Source organism: Zeus faber (genome assembly GCF_960531495.2).
Source record: "Zeus faber genome assembly, chromosome: 8".
NCBI classification, from domain to species: domain Eukaryota; kingdom Metazoa; phylum Chordata; class Actinopteri; order Zeiformes; family Zeidae; genus Zeus; species Zeus faber.
Genome location: NC_137195.1, coordinates 5521706 through 5546490, shown reverse-complemented (window position 1 = coordinate 5546490; position 24785 = coordinate 5521706). Strand labels below are relative to the sequence as shown.

The 24785-nt window shown below is 45.3% G+C and overlaps 3 protein-coding genes across 4 annotated transcripts in view; 1 reads left to right on the top strand and 2 right to left on the bottom strand.

Moving 5' to 3' along the window:
• Positions 1-2417: 2417 nt before the first annotated feature.
• mettl6 (methyltransferase 6, methylcytidine) lies at positions 2418-5127 on the bottom strand. 2 transcript variants are annotated; one of them, XM_080006046.1, is made up of 5 exons: positions 4666-5127; positions 4356-4490; positions 3901-4071; positions 3479-3620; positions 2418-3233 (listed from the first exon to the last, which is right to left on the bottom strand). In XM_080006046.1, the coding sequence occupies exons 1-5, from the start codon at positions 4966-4968 to the stop codon at positions 3055-3057; spliced, it is 930 nt and encodes a 309-aa protein (XP_079862172.1). In that variant the 5' UTR covers positions 4969-5127; the 3' UTR covers positions 2418-3054. The 2 variants fall into 2 exon arrangements, with proteins under 2 accessions (XP_079862172.1, XP_079862173.1); XM_080006047.1 differs by having other exon boundaries at positions 4449-4490.
• Positions 5128-5428: 301 nt separating this feature from the next.
• eaf1 (ELL associated factor 1) lies at positions 5429-16252 on the top strand. Its single transcript, XM_080005212.1, has 6 exons — positions 5429-5661; positions 10562-10656; positions 12157-12293; positions 12426-12598; positions 13361-13573; positions 14001-16252. The coding sequence occupies exons 1-6, from the start codon at positions 5559-5561 to the stop codon at positions 14048-14050; spliced, it is 771 nt and encodes a 256-aa protein (XP_079861338.1). The 5' UTR covers positions 5429-5558; the 3' UTR covers positions 14051-16252.
• Positions 16253-18986: 2734 nt separating this feature from the next.
• bmper (BMP binding endothelial regulator) overlaps positions 18987-24785 on the bottom strand; it is a gene marked incomplete at its 3' end in the record, with an annotated part of 23389 nt that continues 17590 nt past the window's right edge. Inside the window, exons 11-16 of the mRNA XM_080004987.1 lie at positions 21795-21840; positions 21386-21555; positions 20918-21119; positions 20015-20366; positions 19539-19669; positions 18987-19168 (exon numbers count right to left, since the gene is read on the bottom strand). Of these exons, the coding sequence (XP_079861113.1) occupies positions 18987-19168; positions 19539-19669; positions 20015-20366; positions 20918-21119; positions 21386-21555; positions 21795-21840 (1083 nt within the window). The remainder of the gene's footprint in view (positions 19169-19538; positions 19670-20014; positions 20367-20917; positions 21120-21385; positions 21556-21794; positions 21841-24785) is intronic.

Sequence of the window (24785 nt, the reverse complement as noted above, 5' to 3'; positions counted from 1 at the left end):
TAATGTCTAGGTTATAAGGGCACTTTATTGATCCCCATGGGGAAGATTTATGATACAGGAAATCCTCCTCAAGCACCTCTTCTGCATCTTCTGTATCCTGTATCCCTCCGGTACAGGAGAGCAAGTCGACCACAGCGACCATAACGAAAAACAACATGTTTCCTCCGGGAGTCGACCATGGACTCGGCGGCCACGACGAAACTTCAACGTAGGAACAGATACACAGCAGCACGCAGAAGAAACAACACCACCTGAGGCCCCTTTAAACAACACTAAAGTCCAACTCAAATCAGCACAATTATCAAGCGTCAAATTGCAGAAGATTTACTTGAAATATTGACCGTTCATTAGCTCCTTTCACTACTGTTTCTTGGGGAAGAAAGAACAATAATTTAAGCAGGGTAATGTGCTCATATAAGGCTGTATTTCGGGAGAAGTAGAATTACAAATTCAGAAAAACGCTTTACAAAGCACATTCAAAACAATCTTGTCATTGACAGTAACAGGAGTAGATTCAATTAGTTGTCAAGTGTTTAAATCTTGCTAGAACACGGTCTCAGGTATGAATATTACAGCTGACTTTGCAATAATGAAGGACTTCAAGATATAAATATTAATGTGTGTAATGCGTCTGCCAATAATAAACGCTGGAGTCGAAAATTAGGCAAAACATGTCTTAAACCGTGCTGACAAGAAGTGCAAATCTCACAACAAAAATTAAATTCAGCTTCATTAGTGAGAGTGACGTTACATATTTTGTTAAAAACATGTAAAAACATCCCCTCACGGTTCCCTAGAGGGCCTAGGACCGTAGTTTGGGAACCCCGTTCCACAAAAATGCAGACCGCTTGAGTGTTTTATCCACAGTATATTTATAGTTTTCTGAATTGGGCATCACCATGCATCGGTGGACATGAACACACGCTGTAAATGAATGCTTTACATTCTTTGCTGATACTGTCTCTGTGTCTTTTAAGGTCAACACAATATGGGCGTGGCCCGGATCATCGTCTTGGGGTCGTGACCGTGACCCTGCTGTTATGTAGGGAGGCTCTGAAGGCTCAAGGTAGTGCCGAGGTCCAAACCAACGTCCGCATTAAAATAGAATCACATTATTTGTAATATGAGCACGAAACCAGAATGTGTATCGAACAATACACATGCTCGTTTCTGGTATTAACTGATGGCGTCACGTGTCTCTGGTGATGTCATCTGACAGGTCATCAGTCTTGCGTCAGTGCTGGGTCGAACTGGTCGTTTTGTACTTTTTAGGGAGGCGGGGTTATTCCCACAGGCCACCGCCAAAGGGCGCCACCCTGCAGAGCAGAGCTGTCGTGTGCGGAGCTTCAGAGTAAACGACCAAACGCATGTCTGCAAGTGGAATGACATCACGTCATATCTATACTGTGTATATATATATATATATATATATATATATATATATATATATATATATATATAAATATATAGATATTTGTATTAGATTCAACTAATTGTCATTGTACAAAGTGACAGAGTACAAGTACTGAGGCAACTAAATGCATTTCTCTGCATTTTACCATCCTAGTAACTGACATATCTAGGAGCAGTGTAAATATATATCATATATTTTATATTGTATGTTTGTATATACCTGCAAAAATATCATTGTTATATATAATCAATCATTAAATATTTAAAATTTACTTGAACGTGGTAATTTAACTCTTGATGACATCTAGAAGCAAAAAATTAATAAAAAATCCCATCTCACAAGCAAACCTTACATGCATCACTAGATTTGACGTCCTTCACTCAATTGTCATCGCTTACAGAAAGTTGTGCAAGGTTTGTGTGGAACTGTCAACTGGGGTGTTTCCAACTGACATCAAGCGTAGAAAAGGCGCCCGACAGCACATACTTTTTTTAAGATGTCACTGTTGTACTACACCAGTGAATTTGCACCACTTGCTATCCCTATAACAGTGAATTTGTGCAAGTGTCCTACCAGGCAGTAGGGTTTTGGGAGAAAGAAGGTTTGACTGACCCCTTAAGGATATTTTGTGTGCTGCTTTGTCTTGCATTATTTCTGCCATTGGAAAATAGCATGGTGTAGTTAGTAATTGAAATGCACGTAGGAAATCAGTGATAAATACAGCAGATTCTCCCACACACTACCTGATAGTGATATGGTTTATGGTGGAGAGAAAAAGTGAACATAGAAATTACTCAAATTTAAGTTTTAAGGAGAATTTTCCACCTCTACGCTCACCAGTAAATGATGATGCACAACTGACTTTCTCAATAGGTTGGTTATTGAAGGGCTGAACTCAAAGAGGCACAGCAATTACGAATAAATGGTTTTATTTCATAGTGAGTCAGAATGCCTCCTTGGATAATTATGTCACTGAAAGTCAGGTACTATTTTAAGGCTCAAAATATGTTACTTTGGTTCTAAAATGTGACAAATAAAACAAGTAATTTGTCAAAAATGTATGTGCAGTATCAGTATCAGTTTAATAAATATACTGCAGAGGGAAGAGCCACAGAAAAACATTACTAGTTAAAAAATTAAATTAAAAGAAAAAAAAATACTTGAGGTGACTTTTAAGCCGCTTATTGTAAATGATTGTTATATTCATCTGTCAAGACACAATGATCTGTACATATATTTGGTATTATTATTTCGGGTGATTATTTGTTGGACTGATACTGAATGTCAGACAGTTGACTCTGACAGTTTGACAGTTTCAGACACATTATGGATGTAAAACTAAAAAAAATACAATTGCTTTTACAACACTTTCACAACCAGATTTAAATGGAAAGTGTTTAAATTCCCATTCCCCGGCTGAAGAAAACATTGTTATGTTAGAGCCGCAGAGATAGAGTTGCGGAACAGACAGAGGTCGAACTCGTGTCACATGGTCGCGGTAAACTTCAGTAGTTTTATCTACTGAAGGGGATCTTGGCGCAACAGTCTTCTTCTGTTGGTCTGCGAGCAAATGAGCATGAAACTCTTTCAGTCTTGCGTTTAAAGGGAAACAAATCCATGAACTGGCAGTTGTTTTTTTTTCATGTTCCTGAACAACGCGAGGAGCTGTGGTCCGGATCTCTGGCAGGCTTGGTGAACTTGCTCTGCAGGAACACCCTGGGCACACACAGGCCCTCCTTCTTGTTCACAGTCTCTCGCAGAACGTAGTCGTTGGACACAAGGTGGAATCCCGCCCCCGCAAACAGTTCTGCTAAGAGCTCTGATGAAGGAAAAACAATAAACAAGGTTAGAGGGCGCGGGAGGAACGCATCATTTTCTTTGCATTGTACTTTTTTCAGTCACCCATCCTATCATCTTCCCATCCAGATGCCTATCGATCCATCTCTCCATTTATGAATCTATCATATTTAATGTGCCAGTTGTTTCTATGGTATATCCATCATGTCATCTACCCATTCATCTTGAAAGAAGAGGGCAAACCCTTCTTTTAAGTAACAAACAGACCTTTGGAGAAGAAGTAGGACCTGGTACCATCCTGGCGCACATAGAAGTTTGCCCCCAACTTATTGCCAGGTTTGAATCGGAGCATGGCATGGTCACGCAGGCCATAGTCTCTAAACAGGACCAGACCGCCTGGCTTCACCACCTGTAAATGTATGTGACAAATAAACCTCTTGAATCTTAGGACGGATGCGCGTGCACACACACACACACACTTTAAACAGTATCCAAATTTGGAAATGTGTTAAGTGTTTATCCTTTTTAAAGCGTTTACTCCAATGCAGGCCTCTAGCGCAGTGAAAATCTCACTTTGAGAAACTGTTCTTTACTGCAACAACCCTGTGTGATAATCGTCAAGATGTTCCAGGTTGACTTTCAAAGAGTGCAAATACACTGCGCTTTGCACTCCTCTCCGTCCTCCTCACCTTCCAGATGTTTTCCAGAGCCGACCCCATCTTGTCAGGGTGGATGGCGGAAAGGACAAAGATGAGAGTGACAACGTCCACACTAGCCTCTGGCACTCGGTCCCTGAGGTCATCTTTAGTCAGGTCACACTGGAAGGCACTGCAGCGCTCGGGGAGGTACAGCGGGTGTCGCTGTCAGAACAGGATCATCGAAGTGAATCAGAAACTGCACAGGAATTTAAGTCCCTGCCTTTAGATCAGTGTATTAATGAGGGATAATTCAATGATGGCATAAAAAGAGTGAGCAACCTTTTTTGCAGTTATAATAATTATATAGTTGACAATCATAATGACAACGTTTGTACATAAACACGCTGTTTTATTGTATTTAGTATAACCAAGTAGGAATAATGTTTTCCCAGTTGGTTCTTAACAGAAAAGTAAATGTGCTAGTGTTGTCTCAATGCAAGTTATACCTGAACAAAGTCCACAGCTCTTGGTGAAAAGTCACACGCATAAACAAATATGTTGCGGTCCTCTTCCAGGAGTGGGAAAATACAGTTTCCTACCCCACATCCAGCCTCTAGCAACACCAGCCTCTGCGAATCAAACTGAAAACAACAACGATAATAATTATATTCCCAAAAAAGGTAAGAAATGATGTCAAACATGTGGTTAAGACTGGAGTGCTTGGAATGATTTTAACACCCCTGAAGTAAAGCAAAAACCCCATTTAAAATCTCAATACACCGAGTGGAGAAGCTCCCGGGACTGACCCAGCTCTACCTCTCGACACGCCCGGAGCTCCTCAAACTCCCTGCTGGTCCAATGTCGGTCCTTGAAGAAGTTCGTCGTGTTTCTCTTGTAAAACAAGTCCCAGTTTTTCTGCGCGTCCTTCTCCAGTTGCATCTGCTTGAAAGCGGAGACCAGCGCCCGGTCAGCGGTGAGCCCCACCAGCCCTCTCTCGGTCATGGTTCTCGCCGAGGGGCTTGCGGTCCGTTCCGGGAGGCCCTGGAGCGGTTCGTCTTTCCCGACCGCTTCTGGAAACGCACCGTCGGGTCTGGAGTCCTGGTTTATTCCCGAAGCCATTCCGGAACCAGGGTTTGCTTTACTTTTCCGAATGCTGCCGGCGTTGCCCGCCGCTCTGCCTCATGGCCGCTGTCTGACTCCCACTGTCACGGGACGTGCCACGTCAATAAAGTTGATCATATTTCGCTGTTCCAACGCAAAGCCACGCAGCCATTTCAAACCCCCACTCACACGGAAGGGACGGGAGACGTGTACGTCCCACAAAGTCTTCCGTGTGGAATTGGTGATTGTAACCGGTGGTGCCCACCCCTCGTTAACAGTAATTACAATTTTTTATTTTGGTATTTTACATTTGGTATAAAATGTTTGTGTTAACATCAATATTTATGATGAATAAACGTCACCTGCGATAGATATGGTCGATAAATATCACTGGATTTGATATCGGCGAAGGATTCGTTCCGGGGCAGCAGATCGGAAGTATTTCGTGGTCGGAACAAAACAGGAAAAGGAACTGTTTTGCTACAGTTAGCCAGCAGGCTAACTTTGCCTTGCTTTTGCCACTTCTCTGTGTTGCCGTTACGTACGCCGGTTCAAATTCGGTTTTAAATAAATGTAAATACGAAGCTTTTCTTTCTTCCCAAGGAGCCATGAACGGAAGTACGAACCCGCTGCTGGACAGAGAGGAGCACGTTCTGAGACTGGGGGAGAGCTTCGAGAAGAGGCCGAGCTCCGCGTTCCACACCATCCGATGTGAGTCTCACCGCGGAGTTCCGCCGCCGAGTCCCCGGTTCGCATCGTGGAGACACACGATGCTTCTTAGCAACCCGACGAAGTTCTCCTGCATAATTTGTAACGGTTCGCTGCAATTCGCCGGACTCCGTGTTCAGATCAAACCGGACTGATTGATTGACAGACAAGACTAATTGATAAAGAGAGAGAATATACACGATTTACCTTGCTGTAATATTTAGGAGAGCAGTTATCATTACTTAATACATTTCAGTTAGTCATTTTGAAATACCCGTAAATCTGCACCTTGTGTGAGAATGTAATTGAAATACCTGAACAATTACTGATCGTCCTGCTGTTCACAAGATTTGCCAAATTGATCAGATTTTAGAATTGCTTGTTCATTTTTTTTTGTATGAGTGCGACAGACAGTTTATCCTCAGTAAATACCTTAACCCCTAGTTGTCATTGATCGCCACAGTAAGTCGCTGTAGAAAGGGCCCAAACGAGTGTCCGGTTCTAGATGTTTGTTCTGAATACTGTGTACTGTACATCGATCAGCCACAGCATTAAAACCACCTGCCAAATATTGTGTAGGTCCCCCTTGTGCTGACAAAACAGCTCTGTTTCGCCTAAACAATATTTAGGTCGGTGGTACGTGTCAAAGTAACATCCACATGAATGCCAGCCCCCAAGGTTTCCCAGAAGAACATTGTCCAGAACATCACACTGCCTCCGCTGGCTTGCCTTCTTCCCACAGTGCATCCTGGTGCCATCTCTTCCCCATTTAAATGACGCATACGCTGACACCTTTGTATCATAGCCATCATTCTTGGATGAATCTTTTGGTAGGTACTAACCACTGCAAACCAGGAACACCTCAAAGGACCTACCATTTTGGAGATGCTTTGACCCAGTCGTCTAGCCATCACAATTTGACCCTTGTGAAAGTGGCTTAGATCTTAACACTTGCCCATTTTTCCTGCTTCTAACACATCAACTTCAAGAACTGACTGTTCACTTGCTGCTTAAAATATCCCACCCCTTGACAGGGGCCATTTTTCAAGTTCAAGAGATTATTTGTCACATAAATATACATACGGTCATACAGATATGCAGTGAAATTGTATTGTGATGATCAACGTTATTTATTCCACATTATTCACCTGTCAGTGGTTTTAATGTTGTAGCTGATCATAGTATGCTGTGTATGTGTGTAAAGAGTAGTAAGAGAAGAAAGAAAGACAATAACCACAATAAACATTGTGCATCTGCAACTTGCTGATGGTAATTATCTTAGTAGGATTTTGACTTGAGGGTTTCCTATAGGAAAATGAGGTGCAGCGAGGAGGTCCAGTCATCATGGAAACACATGTTAAAACATTAGGGGAATATGTTTGGCAAGGAGGAATGGAAACATCATTAGGGGGAATTCCCCCTAAACTCCCTGCCCCCAGTTGCTGCAGCTACTGATGGCTTCATCATGTGATGTCTTTTTGACATCACAACTGTCCCCCATCAAAGCTGTGCACCTCTGCCTTTTGGCTTAGGTCAAGTGTGTAGCTACCATAAGTTAATACCAAAGAACAACAAGGCACATAAATACACACACAAACACACATATAAATAAAGAGCGTGTATTTTAATTGACACCTTGTGGCGAATGCCAGTATTTCCCCCGGTATTTCCCAACCAGACCCAGGCTTTATCATAAACTATCATAAATCTGGTCTTTCGAGCTGGATAAGCATTTACCAATTGGAATGGCACAAGAAGAGGATGTGCAGTTAAGTGGAGAAGCCAGACAAAATCGTGCTGTACGGCCACCAGCCTGGATGGAAGATTATGTCATGAGTTATACCCCTCACCATTGCAGAGAAGTACCCCGCCAAGAGATGTTCCCACGAAGTTCGGAACTCAGAGAGGTGTTGGCACACCAGTCAGTGACAGGTAGAACAGGATCAGCTGCCCCAAAATATATATCAGGGTATCAGGAAGTAAGCGTATGACAGAAGAACTAAATATATTGATACAGTTGGAGGGGGTCAAAGAACATCCAAAGTTTTTAATTTTGTTGATTGTAGCTCAGTGCGGATAAGTAATAAATCATCCAGATCAAAAGGGTGCTTGAACATTTTGTTTGCAAATTAAAACAAAATATAGCAGAATAAAGCGTTGGGACCACTGAGAAACCTACTCTTGTCACAAAGCATGAGTCACCAGTCGCATCTGGTCATAATTCAACAACTTCCACTGGTTCCAGGGGGTGACTGCCTCACCGTCCAGCAAACAGACTTTGTTCTGCACATAGCGCCCCCATCCTCCTCGGGTCATGCACCCATCATCAGCTTATCAGACACGGTGGTCACCCCACCCTCAGCTTTAACCCCCATCCACATTGATGTGACTCACCTTGAGGCCCCAGCCTCCTCCAACCAACATCTCATATGTACAGTGGGGCAAAAAAGTATTTAGTCAGCCACCAATTGTGCAAGTTCTCCCACTTAAAAAGATGAGAGAGGCCTGTAATTTTCATCATAGGTACACTTCGACTATGAGAGACAGAATGGGGGGAAAGAATCCAGGAAATCACATTGTAGGATTTTTTATGAATTAATTGGTAAATTCCTCGGTAAAATAAGTATTTGGTCACCTACAAACAAGCAAGATTTCTGGCTTTCACAGACTTCACAGGCTTTCAAGAGACTCCTCTGTCCTCCACTCGTTACCTGTATTAATGACACCTGTTTGAACTCGTTATCAGCATAAAAGACACCTGTCCACAACCTCAAACAGTCACACTCCAAACTCTACTATGGCCAAGACCAAAGAGCTGTCAAAGGACACCAGAAACAAAATTGTAGACCTGCACCAGGCTGGGAAGACTGAATCTGCAATAGGTAAGCAGCTTGTTGTGAAGAAATCAACTGTGGGAGCAATTATTAGAAAATGTAAGACATACAAGACCACTGATAATCTCCCTCGAGCTGGGGCTCCACGCAAGATCCCACCCCGTGGGGTCAAAATGATCACAAGAACGGTGAGCAAACATCCCAGAACCACAACACGCAGAGAGCTGGGACCAAAGTAACAAAGGCTACCATCAGTAACACACTACGCCGCCAGGGACTCAAATCCTGCAGTGCCAGACGTGTCCCCCTGCTTAAGCCAGTACATGTCCAGGCCCGTCTGAAGTTTGCTAGAGAGCATTTGGATGATCCAGAAGAGGATTGGGAGAATGTCATATGGTCAGATGAAACCAAAATAGAACTTTTTGGTAAAACTCAACTTGTCGTGTTTGGAGGAGAAAGAAAGCTGAGTTGCATCCAAAGAACACCATACCTACTGTGAAGCATGGGGGTGGAAACATCATGCTTTGGGGCTGTTTTTCTGCAAAGGGACCAGGACGACTGATCCGTGTAAAGGAAAGAATGAATGGGGCCATGTATTGTGAGATTTTGAGTGAAAACCTCCTTCCATCAGCAAGGGCATTGAAGATGAAACATGGCTGGGTCTTTCAGCATCACAATGATCCCAAACACACCGCCCGGGCAACGAAGGAGTGGCTTCGTAAGAAGCATTTCAAGGTCCTGGAGTGGCCTAGCCAGTCTCCAGATCTCAACCCCGTAGAAAATCTTTGGAGGGAGTTGAAAGTCCGTGTTGCCCAGCGACAGCCCCAAAACATCACTGCTCTAGAGGAGATCTGCATGGAGGAATTTGCCAAAATACCAGCAACAGTGTGTGAAAACCTTGTGAATACTTACAGAAAACGTTTGACCTCTGTCATTGCAAACAAAGGGTATATAACAAAGTATTGAGATGAACTTTTGTTATTGACCAAATACTTATTTTCCACCATAATTTGCACATAAATTCTTTAAAAATCAGACAATGTGATTTTCTGGATTTTTTTTTTCTCATTTTGTCTCATAGTTGAGGTAAACATATGATGAAAATAACAGGCCTCTCACATCTTTTTAAGTGGGAGAACTTGCACAATTGGTGGCTGACTAAATACTTTTTTGCCCCACTGTACATGTGGCGTTCACTGAGCCAACATACATTACATCTTTAAGCAGACTTTGTTTACACTTGCTCTCGCTGCTTTAAACTTTTCCAAATACACTAAATATTTGGCAGATCTCTTATATTATAAAGATGACTGTGACAGTTTTGCCACCAAAGTGGTGTGTTCAGGGCCCTCTGGCACAGACGACGGGGGGGTTATCATCAGTTTATTGTAGAGATGAGGCTAGGTGGAATTAGCCAGGAGCAGATGGAACATGTCATGACAGGGCTCCTGTCCTGAATGAGTGTGTGGATGGGGTTTTTAAACCTGACGCTCACTAGCCCAGCCAACAAGCATCAGGTGTGGCTGCCCAAGCCATCCCATCCACCACAATGACTTAATCAGGACATAATGTGGGGATGGTAGCTCAGGCGGTAGAGCTGGTGGTCTAGTGATCTAAAGGTTGCTGGTTTGATCCCAGGCTCCTCCTGCTAGCATGCTGTAGTGTCCTTGAGCAAGACACTTAACCCCTAATTGCTCCTGATGGCTGCGTCCGTCGGTGTTTGAACAATTGTAAGTCGCTTTGGATAAAAGCGTCTGCTAAATGAAATGTAATGTAATGTAATAATGTGAACTTATATTTGATTTGATTTTCATCAGTATGCCTGAGCGTTTACTGAAATATTTCAAATGAATAATTTAATTTAACCTGTTAAAATGGTTAGATTTTTGCCTGATAGATCGGCATGGCACAAAAAGCATGCCAGCAATGATGATATTGCCAACCCTAAATGTGTGGCAGTCCTATCAAAGGTTGAAAACACATGTCAGGAAATCTTGAAATGATTGTTGTTCTCGAGACCTTGTTCGGCTCATTCAAATGATGCTGTCCCATCCTTCCTTTGTCCACAGATGACTTCAAACCTGCGTCTATTGACACAAGCTGTGAGGGAGACCTACAGGTCGGAAAAGGAGATGAAGTTACCATCACGTTACCTCACATTCCCGTAAGAATGCCTTTTCTCTCACAGTCCTTACTGGAGAAGCAACAAGCCAGGGAACTAACGTTGCTGTAATGGCTGATTTTTCATATCTGAATGAAGTGGGTTTTTTTTGCTTTTTTTTTTTTATTTATTTTTTTACTAAAGTGGTTGTGGTTTAGCAGATGGGCCAGCTAGAGAGAGCAACAATCTGGACCAGAAGAAGTGTTTTCTACAGCTTGAAACGTAGTAATGTGCACATATAAAATATATAATTTATGTTTATCCTTTGCTCTCACTATACAGCCCTACGACGTGCAAGCTAAAATGACTCATTGTGTCTATGTTTTAAATGACTCAAGGGTGTCCATAATTCAAATTACTCAGGGGCGAATTCACAAAAGGATTGCCCAAATTTTCCAGCTGCAAACCAGTGCAAATAACATAAAAAGCTTCTGTCTAGTACACAAAGCACCCGCAAACGGTGACATGCACCCATAACTGTGCTGCCACGCAAATAGTGTCTTGTGCACCAGTGCTTTTCACATGTACTTAAGTTAGGTATTATTCATTCATTTTGCACAAATTTGTCTGTTTTTATGCAAATGAGCCTTGTTGCAAAAAACATCCAACTCACACCGGTGCTAATAGCCACACGCAGGTAGAGGGAAATTAATACCCTCTTCAGAGAGCTGGTGCAACTGAAGTGCAGTTATAAAGGGTGTCACGCCCAGATTTTCCACTGATCTGTAAATAATATTTTGACATTATTATTATAATTATTACTGTCACGGCATCCGAAGGTAGTGCAACACGCATCAGTCCGTGGTGGTTTTCAAAATGCACTCCAGAAGCCACTTGTTGAAACTTTGAATGATTTGTTGTGACAAAAACGGTTCCATAATTCCTATTAAACTCAAAAGCTATCTAAAAAAAAAAAAAAACAACTAAAAGTTATAGGGAATAGCGATTAAGTGGTCAAAATTGTCATTGAACCACAGATGGCATCGATCATAGGACCATGCACAGCTCCGCAGCGGCCTGGAGCCTGGTTGCTGCACCCGAAAGGCTGCGGCGTTCAGCCCGCACCGCAAAAATGAACTTTCTGGCAAAGTAAAATATATGAAATTAACTGTCATAATTTCTGCATTGTAATATTAACATTCAGTGAGAAATACAATTTTTTGAGTAAAATTTTTAATATGCACATTTTATTCATGTATAAACTATCTGCTTGGGAAGAGTATGATTTACTCAAGTACATTTTTATTTAAAAGTATAGTATGTTTGAATCCGTGCATCTCCACGGATCCACAACCAGAGGTAAAACAAGGGCAAATTGCACTCAGCAGAAAAACCTTATGGCCGTGTTTGCGCTGTCATATCATTAGCGCAATATCTTTTATGAATCGGACGTTACGACCGCGCATGTTGCGGGTGCAACTCATGGTGCTATTAGCGGCCACAATCAATTCTTTGTGAATTTGCCCCTCAGTCTGTCGATGTTGATTTTTTCTTTCCCCTTAGGGATCAACGCCACCCATGACAGTATTCAAAGGGAACAAGCGTCCCTATCAGAAAGACTGTGTTCTTATAATTAACCACGACACCGGGGAATTTGTACTGGAGAAACTCAGCAGCAGTATCCAGGTCAAGAAAACCAGGTGAGAGGACGGTTGTGCACCAAATAAATGTTGTCTCAGCCAATGACTGAACTTATCCCTTATCCTTTTTAGATGATTTTTGCCAGTCAAAAAAAAAGTGTCAAGTTCGGGCCTTTTGTGTTTCTGTTTCAGGGCTGAGGGCAGCAGTAAGATCCAGGCCCGGATCGAGCAGCAGTCCGTACGGTCCAACCAGCCCACCTCCCAATTCCGGGCCCCCACCAAGCCCGGGACAGGAGCCAAGACCTCCACCTCCCCATCCAAGGACAACCCCTCCCCAGAGCCCCAGCTGGACGACATCAAGAGAGGTGAGGAGGAGGCTCAGCACATGGTTAGCAGGTCCGGGGAATTAAACAAATCCTGAAGTGGTCACCGTCACCGTGGAGTTGGACAACACGTTATAATGTGGAACATCAGCCAGACTGGAACACACCCTCAACCAGTCACAATGTGTCCACTTTTATGGCTGATCAGATCTAAACACACCAGGGTTATTAGCCATGGTGGAAGAAGTCCTCAGAACTTTTACAAATACCCCGCCCCAATAACACGTTGACATTTCTACTTAGGTAAACGTTTATATAAACCTGCTCTTAAATGTACTTAAAAGTATTAAAAGTTAAATACTTTTCCAGTGCCGTAGTATAACAGAGGCTACAACACTCCATAAAGTACTGCTGGACTTTTTTTATGCAGACGAGTGTCCATTCCGATCCTGATTACAATTTACAAAAAAAATAGTAGAAATGGATTCACGGTAATTAACAAAGACATGGATCTAATGAATCATTGATGAGCGGTTTGATAAACCCAATCTGACAGGTTCTGCCGGATGGACTGGTTTGACAGATCCAGCCTCGCGACGTGACCGTGTTTGAAATGTATTTGAGTAAAGGAGGTGGGAGGTGTTTGCTATTTGACAACCCCAACCCTAAGTACAGACATTTTGAGAAATGTGTGTACTTTAAGTAGAGCGACAAAGTACTTTGTCATTTTCCACCGTGACTGAAGTGTAGGGGAAGTGACTCTGTGCCGCCCCCCCCCCCCCCCCCCCCCCCCCCGCGTCCCAGAGCTGCGTGCGGAGGTGGAGGTGATCGAGCAGATGAGCAGCAGCGGCAGCAGCAGCTCGTCGGACACGGCGAGCGGTGACGACAGCTCCAGCAGCGACGGCGAGCGCGACGCCCCGCTGCCCCCGACCCAAACTTCCCCCAACAGACCCCCCGCGGCCAACGGCAGCGGCGGCGATCGGCAGCAAGGAGCCAACCAGCTCATGAACACACTCCGTGAGTACCCGAGGAGGGGCCAGGGTGATGAGAATGTACGTGAGCAAAAGATTTTTTGTTGTTTGGAATAATATAGTGAGAAATTTTACACATGAAAAAACAACAAAAAGCACAACAAGAATAGTAGCTGTGTAGCTGTGTGTGTGTGTGTGTGTGTGTGTGTGTGTGTGTGTGTGTGTGTGTGTGTGTGTGTGTGTGTGTGTGTGTGTGTGTCTACCAGAGACCATGTGTTTTATTATGGAATATTTAATATATAAAAAAAAAAAGAAATCCACCTCAAATTTTGTCAGAAATATTTGGAGATGCACATAAAACAATTAATAAACCCAGAGTCCCAGTGAACGCAAAATAATCGTAACATTTGTTTTTGGAAACGGCAGCCATGTTGGAAGGGCTCTGAGGACCGTTCTGTTTCCTTTCTTCACAGGAAATGATCTGCAGCTCAGCGAGTCGGGCAGCGACAGCGACGACAACTGAATGACCTCCTGTGCACACACACACGCACGTTTCCATTATTCCATCTCTGTGGTAACTGACCCAAGCTGTATATCTTGATTTTAATGTAAAAAAAAAAACAAAAAACTTTTATTATTTTACTTAAAGCTGGCCTGCCTGGAGATTTTAAGAGTTTATTTTTTATTAGATATATATTTTGTGGTGGATATCAAAGTAAGAAAAAAAAACAAAAAAACACATTTTTCATTATGAGAAGTTTGAAAGATTATATACTAGAGTGAAGACATATTTTGTGTACCTGGAGTGGCTGGTTTTATCAGCATCGTGTAGATTAGTGTGACCTCACTTCCTCTCCTTCCCTCCTTCTGAAGGCACTTCATACATTAATAAAAATAGGGCTGGCTACCGGACGTCACGCCACTTTAAATCAATTTCTATGGATTTTCTCAAGATGTCCTCCCTGGTTCTCAGAACAATTTGGGGAAAAAAAAAAAAAAAAAATGTCATCTTAAATGCAATATATTTGTAGACTTGAACACAACGCCAACCGCTTTTCCCGGACACACGTTCCGCTGCGTTCGTAGCCGTGTTGTCCAGGTTCCTTGTTTCTTCGGAGGCAGCGTTCCAGAGCGCCTTCGCCTCCGCCAACGCCCTTCTCTGTGCCACACATTGAACCACCTGGTGAACTGCTACGCGGCGGTGGATGACTTTGACTTCTCCCCTTGACTGTAAGATCAGCCGAGGGGGTGAATCCCACGGCGCGGCTGCTTCCTTCAGCCCCGCTCAAAACTCCCGCTTGAGCCGCGCTCGCTCGGCGCGAGAGCAGAGAGTTTAAAAATGATGCCACGAGCCGTTGACGGAGACCAAACAACAGCGGCGGCCGGTGGTTCGTGTGCTTCAGCCGATCCCGGTGGCGCCAATATGCTGCGTGACCGCCAAGCCGCGCCCGCTCCATCGAAACGCCGGCATGGGCGCACTGCAAACACGCCCCGGGGCGGGGAAAAAAAAAATAACACGGAGACGGGATGGGAAGGAAATGATTTTGATTGACAATGGCACAATTTACCAGACATAAATATCTATTTCAGATATTAAAAATAACAAAATCACTCTGGCAGACATGTGGGGCGGCGCCCTTGTGCACCCTGCTGACCGGCCGCCACGGCAAAATAATTCAATGTGTTTTCAAACCCGTGTTCTCAAACCCCTGTTCACGGTGCGAAGCAGCGGCGGCGACGGACATTAAGCTCCGGTTGAAGCCAGTCATAGCTGCGACTGGTTGGTCGGCCGTTTGCATTTGGACCAAGATGAGCTCAGTATTGTTTCGGTTCGGATCGGTTGTGAGTTTGTTCCCTCAGGCCAAGCGTTCCGTGAAAGTTAGACGAGTGCAAACGGAAGATGTTGGCATGGGACTCTTGACTCCATTGTCTTTTTTATTCCTGCTGTCATTTTAAACTTTTCATCAACTCAGCGCTTTGGGCTCACAAAGCGCATGTGTTACTTTACGGAAATACCAAAGGACCCCCCCCCCCCAGTCCCACACCGAAGACCAGGGTTCACTGAAATAACAGCAGAATCTAAATTTGTGGTGTGAAATTCTTATGTTGAGTTGTATCTTTCCTTGCACATCATAAGTTGACATTGGCGTCAGTTTAACAGTCAGTTGTCTGAAAAAGTAAAAAATAACAAAAAAACTCGATAATTTGTTGGAGGTCCCACAGTAAAACTACATCCAACAGGTGGACGGTTCGACTTTCATCGTCTTTCATGAGAACCGGAACAAGGTCAGAGTTGATTTCCGGGCGGCCTCAACTTCCTGACATAGTCTGAAGCTCTGCGATGAAACTGATCAGTTGAAGTGTGAAGAGGCCTTTGAAAAACCCGACCAGATGATTTATGCCAAACAGTACTTGTCAACAAACGTTTTGTCTCCTGTTTTCTCCTTCTTCCTCTCCGTCTGATCCTCTGGCAGGAAAGGCCACTGTCAGCCATTTGTTAATAGTTTTGGATTTCGAACATTACATTTAATCGCATTTACCAGCCCGTCGTGTCGACATCCTGTTATTTTCTGAACCAGAACTCTAGTAAACGGGAAGAATTTGTTAAGAACTGTTTTGTCCTTTGTGACCTGTTGTATTTGTGCTGGAGTTTGTGTATTTTTATAAGTCCACGTACGTGTAACGTGTTTACAAAGTTGAAGTGTATTAAAAGCTTGCAAATGCAGCGTGACAAAGTCGTATCTTTTACACAATCTGCACAATCACTTTAGACTTTTGAAGATTAAAGGTCAAAAGTCCGTATTGAAATATTTAACACCCTGGGGTGACTGAGGTTGATTACAGGTTCTAGTTGGTCCACAACCCAGAAAACGTCCCCGGTGTATTGGGGAGGGACCAGATTTACCGGCAGAAGTTCAATTAATATTCTTTCATTTTCCGATCATAATTCTGAGTTATGAATATATAATTGAAAAACAGTATAACAACCTGAAATCCCTAACATGGTGTTTGACATTTCACTATATATATATATATTCAATATTATTTGAAGTTGCCGGACAATCCCATGCGACGAATCTGCACGTGACCAGACAATATATCGGTATTTCTTCAAAGAAACTCCCTCTGCTATCATACTGATAAATTATTCTCTAGCATCCAGAGATTATACTGAGATTATTGTCCAGGTCTCCAATCTGGGATGTGACTTTTTTTCTTTCACATTAGATTCAACTCATTGTCATTGCGCAGAGTACAAGTACTGAGGCAACGGAATGCATTCCCCTGTATTTTATCCATCCTAGTAACTGACGTGCTGTATCGAGGAGCAGTGGGCTGCCTCGTAGCAGCGCCTCGGGAGCAGTAAGGGGGTTAAGTGTCTTGCTCAAGGACACATCAGCATGCTACCAGGAGGAGCAAGGGGATCGAACCAGCAACCTCCCGATGACTGGACGACCCGCTTTAGCTCCTGAGTGTAATCTCACTATAAAGGGAGGAATCTGTATGTCTGTCTGTCTCTGTATGTCTGTCTGTCTGTATGTATGTATGTATGTATGTATGTATGTATGTCCTTCGATTATCTCGACACCCAGTTGTGCTGCTTCACGCTTGGCGGGCGTGTAGCTGGGGACCCAAGGACATGCAGAGTCCAATAGGTGCGATTTGGACAGGCGCAATACAAATAAACACAGAGCAGCAGCGGGGCGGGGCTTCACTCACGGGTCACTCACGCCCGCCGGATCTCTTGTCTTTCTGTAAGTCCTTCAATGACCTCGAAGGGGTAATGCACGGCCTCTGCGACTGAGTTCCAAACAGACATGTTTTGAACGGGCATGCACTAGAACTACACACACACACACACACACACACACACACACACTTCCAGTTATTAAGGTCCCTAAAGCTTCAAGGGAAGACAGGAGACGAGAGGAAATTTGGTAAAAGATTATATTGCTGCCCTTAAATAATAATTGCTTTAAAGACAAGTGAAACGTGAGCTTGGAGGAACACCACGGACTCGAAAACAGCAACATCCTCTACATGGAGCATCATACGGTACAGCACTTTTTCCCTGCGGTGGTGTGACGACTGGAGGCCCCCTCAGAGTTCAGGGATTATTTGAAGGTTGGGGCGGGATCCCCGGGCGGGAAGGTCAGGAACGACGACCGGAATGGACCGTCAGTGTGTCCGTGAGTTTAAGGGAGGAAGTCCATGTCGCTGGATTTGTCGTCCGCGTTGCAACAACGGGCGAACAAAGCCAAAGACACTTCTTCCGCACGCTCAACCAGTGGTTTTCTGAGGCCCCCTAGCGGCCCCAACGAGTACTGCAAACGGACCATTGGCAAAACATACGGATTCGAGTTATTTATTTAATACCATTTTTTTTTTAAACTCATTTAATTAGATTTTTCTTTCAATCTTTCTTTGCCACTCTGATAAACCCATGAATGGGAAGTGGACCCCAAACATTTTTGAGATTTTCAACGGGGCCACGAGCCTGGTAGCATTTCACCGTGTCATACCGCAAACGATCTGAGGGAGCCTGACGACTCATTTGGACATTTCTTTCTTTCTCAAACAGTTAACACAAAAGTACACAACAAATACATAAATAGCTTTTTTTTTCCCTTTAGATAATTTATAACGCAATTATATCTTTGATTCTGGCTCTTGCTACGACATATTTGATTGATATACTGTATAAATTAACAATGTCAACAACAAATAATAATAACAACAATAATACAAAACTGTCTGTCTTTGATATAAATCTGGTTAGTTTTACAGTATGAAATGACGGTAAAAGAGATCCCCGGGGCGTGTCGTGATGTGTAGTGCTGCTTCTCCCTCATCTTGGCACTTTCCACTGGACGCACGCGCTCCGTTTCCCATTTCAGAGTCTTAATTTTTTGCAACTCAGTGCGATCCGGGCGCCATTTTGGCTCAAACCACACGAGTCCACTGGCCCCGGCTCTGTTTCCTGAGGGTCCACGGCCGCTCGCCTACACGCGGGCACTTCAAATGAGTTGGCCACAAAGTCGTCAAGTTGGGCCCCTGAGTTTTTCGACCGAAAAGCTTCTTACCACTTCAAAACAACAACCCCGCCTACCCACCCCCCCCCCCCCCCGACCGGCTCATTGGCGAAAAGTTCTGGGAACCGCGTTGTGACTTGATCGCGGCGACGTTGCCCGGGCCAGTCCGGACAGAACCCCAGTCCGATCCTCCCGAGTCTCCCTTCGAATCCTCGCCGGCCAGGAAGTCCGCTCCTGGTTTTCCCCCCCAGAAAGACAACTCCTGACGCGGCAACCGCGCCACGTCATCTAGATCGGGGAACACTTGGACCCTGAGTTACTTCTACGCCTTAGAACCGTCCGCCCCTACCCATCAACTCTCCTCCACCCCCCCCCCACCCCCCACACCCGCCCCCCCCCACGCCGGCCCCCCCAGGGTCACCGGGGTCATCGGCCGGGGCAGGACGTGGGCTTGATGCAGCGTCCCTGGAACAGGACCAGGTTGGCGGGGCAGTGGCAGCCGGCCACGCAGGGCTTGAGGCACGGCCCGATCTCGTTCCAGTTGTCGCAGGTCTTGGTGCAGCCGGGACCGCAGGTGTCGTAGACGGCGCCGTGCTTGCACTGGGTGGCTGTCGGGAGGGACGGGACGAGAGAAACCTTCAACTCATTCGCTTTAGGTCAATCTGCGCTGACGTGGTGGGCAATACTGGTGGCGGAGGCATGCTTCTATTTTGAGATGTTGAATTTGATTTTAAATAAGGAATAAAGAAAAAAAAAGTAGCGTAAGGTGCTCATGGAACAATGGGAAAATAATTCCTTGAGTTTTCCATTTTTCCATGTTATGTACAATACACGGTTTATTTAAATTCAATAAAGTATGTGTTGTTATGTATTGAACTGAATTGATCTATATGCTCTTGTCTTTGCCTACCCGGGCCTCACCTGCTCGTCCTGACATGCCCTGACAGAGCGTACCACTCACAGTGCGAACCCACTCACCCATGCAGGCGGCCTCGGGCCTCCAGAGGATGGGGACGCCCTCCCGCTCGCAGGCCCGGCTGTAGGCCAGCAACGACTCGCAGTAGCAGTTCTTATGGACCGGACACTCGCACATGTCTGTCACACACGACCTGCGGGGAGCAGGGAGACGCGCAAGAAATAAAAAAATAAATGAAATGCAAAGGGAAGTAAAAATGTGGCATTAATTAAGAAATACAAAATACGGCAAATTTCAGTAACTTATGCGTGCTGCAGCGTTCGTCCGTTGGACAAAGAGATCGTTTTGAGCTACGTTTCTCACCATATCCATCAAATTCTCCAAAACATGAAAATAGTGACAACATGAATCGCCTCTAAATATGAGCTATCGTGATTAAAACTCGATTTGAGTTTCTTTAACCAGAAAAAAAAACAACGTTTTCCGTGAAGCCGGAAGCATCTGTTCTGTTCCTTCAGACGAGGATTCGGCGGCGAACCTGTAGAACGGCGAGAAGTCCACCACGCGGTGGCAGCGCTGGAACTCCCAGGACTTGATCTTCTGGCACTCCCTGTGGGCGCGGAACTTGACCCGGACGCTGGCGGGGCACAGGAAGGGCGCGGCCCGGCGGGGCGGCGGCGGCGGCTGCTGCTGGGCGCACACCTCGTTGCTCTCCACCCGCCACGACTCGGCGAACTCGTCCACCTCGAACTTGAACTGCCCGTCGCCGCCCATGGTGTCGTCGCGCTTGTGCCCGTTGTAGTTGCCGCACAGGCCGCAGAGGCGCCCCCGCAGGTGGGGCGCGGCCACCACCTCCACGAAGCTGTCGCCGTCCCAGGTGATCTCCAGGCCTGCAGGGCGGGGACGGGGAAAGGTTAGAGCCGTTCCCAACGACTTGGAACACGCAAGCTTCCATTTCCAACGAATCCGCCTCACCCCTGCTCATGGGCTGCAAGGGAGAGTTTGGATTTTTTCGAGTTCCTCCCTGTTTTAGACGCAGCTCTCGTGTGGCAGGTAGGTGGGTTTCAGCCCCCCTCTCCGCACTGGAAGTCCATCCCTCCGTCGGGAGTTCAACGCAAATAATGGGGGACGAATCCACAATCTGTGCTCAGTGCAAAAAAAAACCATAGGGGCGTAGCACCAGTACCAACACTGCGGTGCAGCAATGGAAGTAGCGCCAGCAAACAGAAAATCGAACAAGGAGCAAATCCGACTTCTGTGGCGTCGTCCTGCTTTTTGCCTGAGATGTGGAGTTTCTGCACTGAGCGCAGATGGTGGATTTGCCCCCCCGTCACCTATACTGAACTCCCGATGGAGGGATGGAGCGTCCGGTATGGACGGAGGAATGACAACGAGCGGCCTACTGCATGGCCCCAGTCCTCCGCCCTTTGAGTGTCCCCACCTGCGATGGTGGTGAGTTTGAGCAGGTATCCGTCCAGGTCGATGTGGATCCCGGGCCCGTGGTAGGGCAGGGCGATGCGGGTCCCGTTCTTGCGGACCGTCAGGTGCTGGTGCAGGCTGAGGCTCAGGCCCCCCAGCCGCAGCTCCACCGACTGGGTCCAGGAGAACGACCGGGTCCTTCTGGCGTCGTTCCTCACCAGGACCTGGGCGAGAGTTGAAGGAATGAATTCTAAACTTCTCCTTGGTCCCTGGACATCAAAATGGAATAAAATAACTGAAATGGAAGAGCTTAGATGATGAAGTGATGTTGGAATGATTCAACAAATGAATTCCCACATACAGTATAATAGTGAATATAGAAGACACTGTGTTCTTTAAAATCTGATAGGAAACCCCAAAATACGTTTTTACACTTCATACGAATATCAATATGCACAAATGGACGTGAAGCGCAGAAGGGATTCCCCACCGTGAAGCTGGAGTCGGGGCCGTTGACGTTCACGCTGTTCCCCCCTCCACCAGGGGGGGCGCTGCCGCAGTCCCGGGTGAGCACGTACTGGCAGGTGCCTTGGAAGTTGAACGTGCGCCCGTCAAAGGTGTTGTAGTGGGGGTCGCCGAAGACCGTGCACACGCCCGGTTCTGAAGGACGGGAGGGGCGAGAGAGAGAGGGAGAGAGGGAAAGAGAGAGAGAGAGGGAGAGAAGAACAGAGGCATAAACTCAACGTCTTCTATCAGGATTTAAGGACCTTAAAGCGCTCAGCACCAAGCGTGTGCTGTGATGGGACCGAATCAACCCCCAAACGGACCCCGCCCCGCCCCGCCCCGCTCTCTGTGACGGGCTTCTACCTCATGCTGATAACACTTCATGACTTACTCACTTTCAGTGCAGACAGGACAGCAGCCCGTTCTGTTCAGGATCTTATTCTGCGGGAGAGACAGGATGAGGAGTTCAGTCAACCAGTGAGAGACACACTGACTTATCTCATCAAGGCTACTAACTGTGTGTGTGTGTGTGTGTGTGTGTGTGTGTGTGTGTGTGTGTGTGTGTGCGTGCGCGCACGCACTACAGAGTGGGGGGCCATATGGTTCAACTTCCATCAGAAGCGCACATCAGAGAACTCTTTCGCACTCAGCTTTTTTTTTCTTTTTTTTTTTGCCTTGGGGGCAAAGCCTCCTCACTGACTGTCAACACGTCTGCAAACCACACACACCACCACCCCAAATCTATATACACACACGCGCACGCACGCACGCACGCACACACACACACACACACACACACACACACACACACACACACACACACACACACACACACACACACACACACACACACACACACACACTCCAGTATCTGAACCTCAACACAAAGGTCTCTCTAACTCTCTTTGAAGCGGTTTGGAGAAAGAGAGAGAGCGAGAGAGAGAGAGAGCGAGAGAGAGAGAGAGAGAGAGAGCGAGAGAGAGAGAGAGAGAGAGAGAGAGAGAGAGATTGGCTTGCAAGGGACTAAATATAGGGCACATCTCCTTTGCTGTCAATCAAACGTCAGACAAAAGACCGTGAGCAGACACACTGTCTCTGTGTCTCTGTCTCTGAGACCAACTCCCAGATGGAGCACAGTGTGTGTGTGCGTGCATGCATGTGTGTGTGTGTGTGTGTGCGTGCGCGCGTGTGTGTGTGTGTGTGTGTGTGTGTGTGTGTGTGTGTGTGTGTGCATATGTGTGTGTGTCGGGGAAGTCTGGGAATGACCTGTGGGATTGTGAGTCACACTGATGGGAGCTTGTAGTGACTACTTGTGACAGGCGCGCGTGTGTGTGCGTGCGTGCGTGCGTGCGTGCGTGTGTGTGTGTGTGTGTGTGCGTAAATGGCCTGACACTAATCCTCATTTTAGCTGTTTATTAATTGGAGGTAAATCCTTTTCTTTTTGTTTTGGAGAGCTTTAAGATTGAATATAACGTTCAATCCTTTTTCTTTCATATGGTACCGTCCGTTTGCATCGATTCGCAAATCGAGTTCCTGTTGTTTTGGTATTTGTCATCATACGCATATTTGGCACATCTGTAAGCTGTAAATTGATGTATGTATACAGTATACTGCATACATACTATATATATGTCATTAAATGTCATTATATATGGCATTTTCAAATACTGACTTTTAATTGTGGGTGAGTGTGTGTAAAGAATTGTTAACATTGCCAAATTACAATAATCCTATAATAACCTTGCAATATATTGTAAATAACTCAGATCTATAACTTGTTCCATTGTTATCGATGTTACCCACCACTATATTCACACCCAAACTCAGTACTAGTAACCATCCCACCATAGCACGATAACCTCATGTTGTATATTCTGTATATTTTCTTTTTTAGTTTGTTTTATTAAATGGTTAAACTTTGATGCCTGTTTGTACAATATTGCAGCGACTCACACCCAGACAAACTCCTCGCATATGAAAAGTGAAAATGTGTTCTGTCTGCTTTCCAAGCGCAAATAGCGTGACGGCCTCCCCGCTCCCGTCGCGGCCGCCTGCTCTGAGCGCAGACGACAGGTGAGACGCTGTAACGTGTGGACGCGTGTGAACACGAACGAGACGACAGCGACGGCTTTGACCGAGTGACCGGCGGGGCCCGTCGGAATCCCAAAAATCCACTCCATCACGGACCCCGACGTGACCCCGGTGACAGGTGAACACGGTGCCAACCTGCCGCACCTCAGACGTCCGGAGCGTCGGGAATTTACTGCTGCTTTTCTATTCTTACTGGAAGGAAAAAGTGTTTTTTTTGGGGGGGGGGGACAACAAAGACTACCGTTTTAGAGTAGTTATGAGGGTATAGTTATACAATAAAAAAGAAAATAGATTCATGAATGCATTTTCAACGGTTTTCTTCCAACTTCAAAGAAAAAAGCCGCTGTCTCCATGGCTGAGACCCGGCTGCGACAGGTGAGTGCGGGTGAATCCATCATGATTCGCTCGGCCTGTAAATCAGGCGGGTGTTGGCCTCCGAAATGCGTCACGCGTGTGAAGTGAAGAGGACGGAGTTAGTCACAGGCCGTAAAGACCAGAGTGTCACCGGTCGACATCAGATGGAGGGTTGACGTTAGATGGAGGGTTGACGTTAGATGGAGGGTTTGAAGTTAGATGGAGGGTGAAACAACAGAGTGAGAGCCGGAGAGATGGAGAACAAGGACTGAACCCATCTGAAGGAAAATATTAGCAGACAGCCAGACAGACAGACAGACAGACAGCCAGACAGACAGACAGACAGACAGACAGACAGACAGATAGACAGACAGACAGACAGACAGATAGATAGATAGATAGATAGATAGATAGATAGATAGATAGATAGATAGATAGATAGATAGATAGTTAGATAGATAGATAGATAGATAGATAGATAGATAGATAGATAGATAGATAGATAGATAGATAGATAGATAGATAGATAGATAGATAGATAGATAGATAGATAGATAGTTAGATAGATAGATAGATAGATAGATAGATAGATAGATAGATAGATAGATAGATAGATCGATAGATAGAAAGATAGATAATATGCAAAAAAAAATAGGATGAAATTGAGCAATATGCAATAGCAAAATGCATATTACAAAAATGGCAATATACAAAAAACAAAACAATACAAGAAAAAATGGAAAAAAGAGATATAAGACGTGTGAAAAGAATAAAAAACGCTATGGTACTTTTTTTTACCTTAAAATAACAGCTTCAGAATCATTCTGATGATACACAGACTTTATAATATTAAGTCATTCTCCGTATTATATACAATGGCACCTCTTACACCCCCCCCCCCTCCCCGAACGCCTGTTTTTGCACTACAGTATGTAACGCTG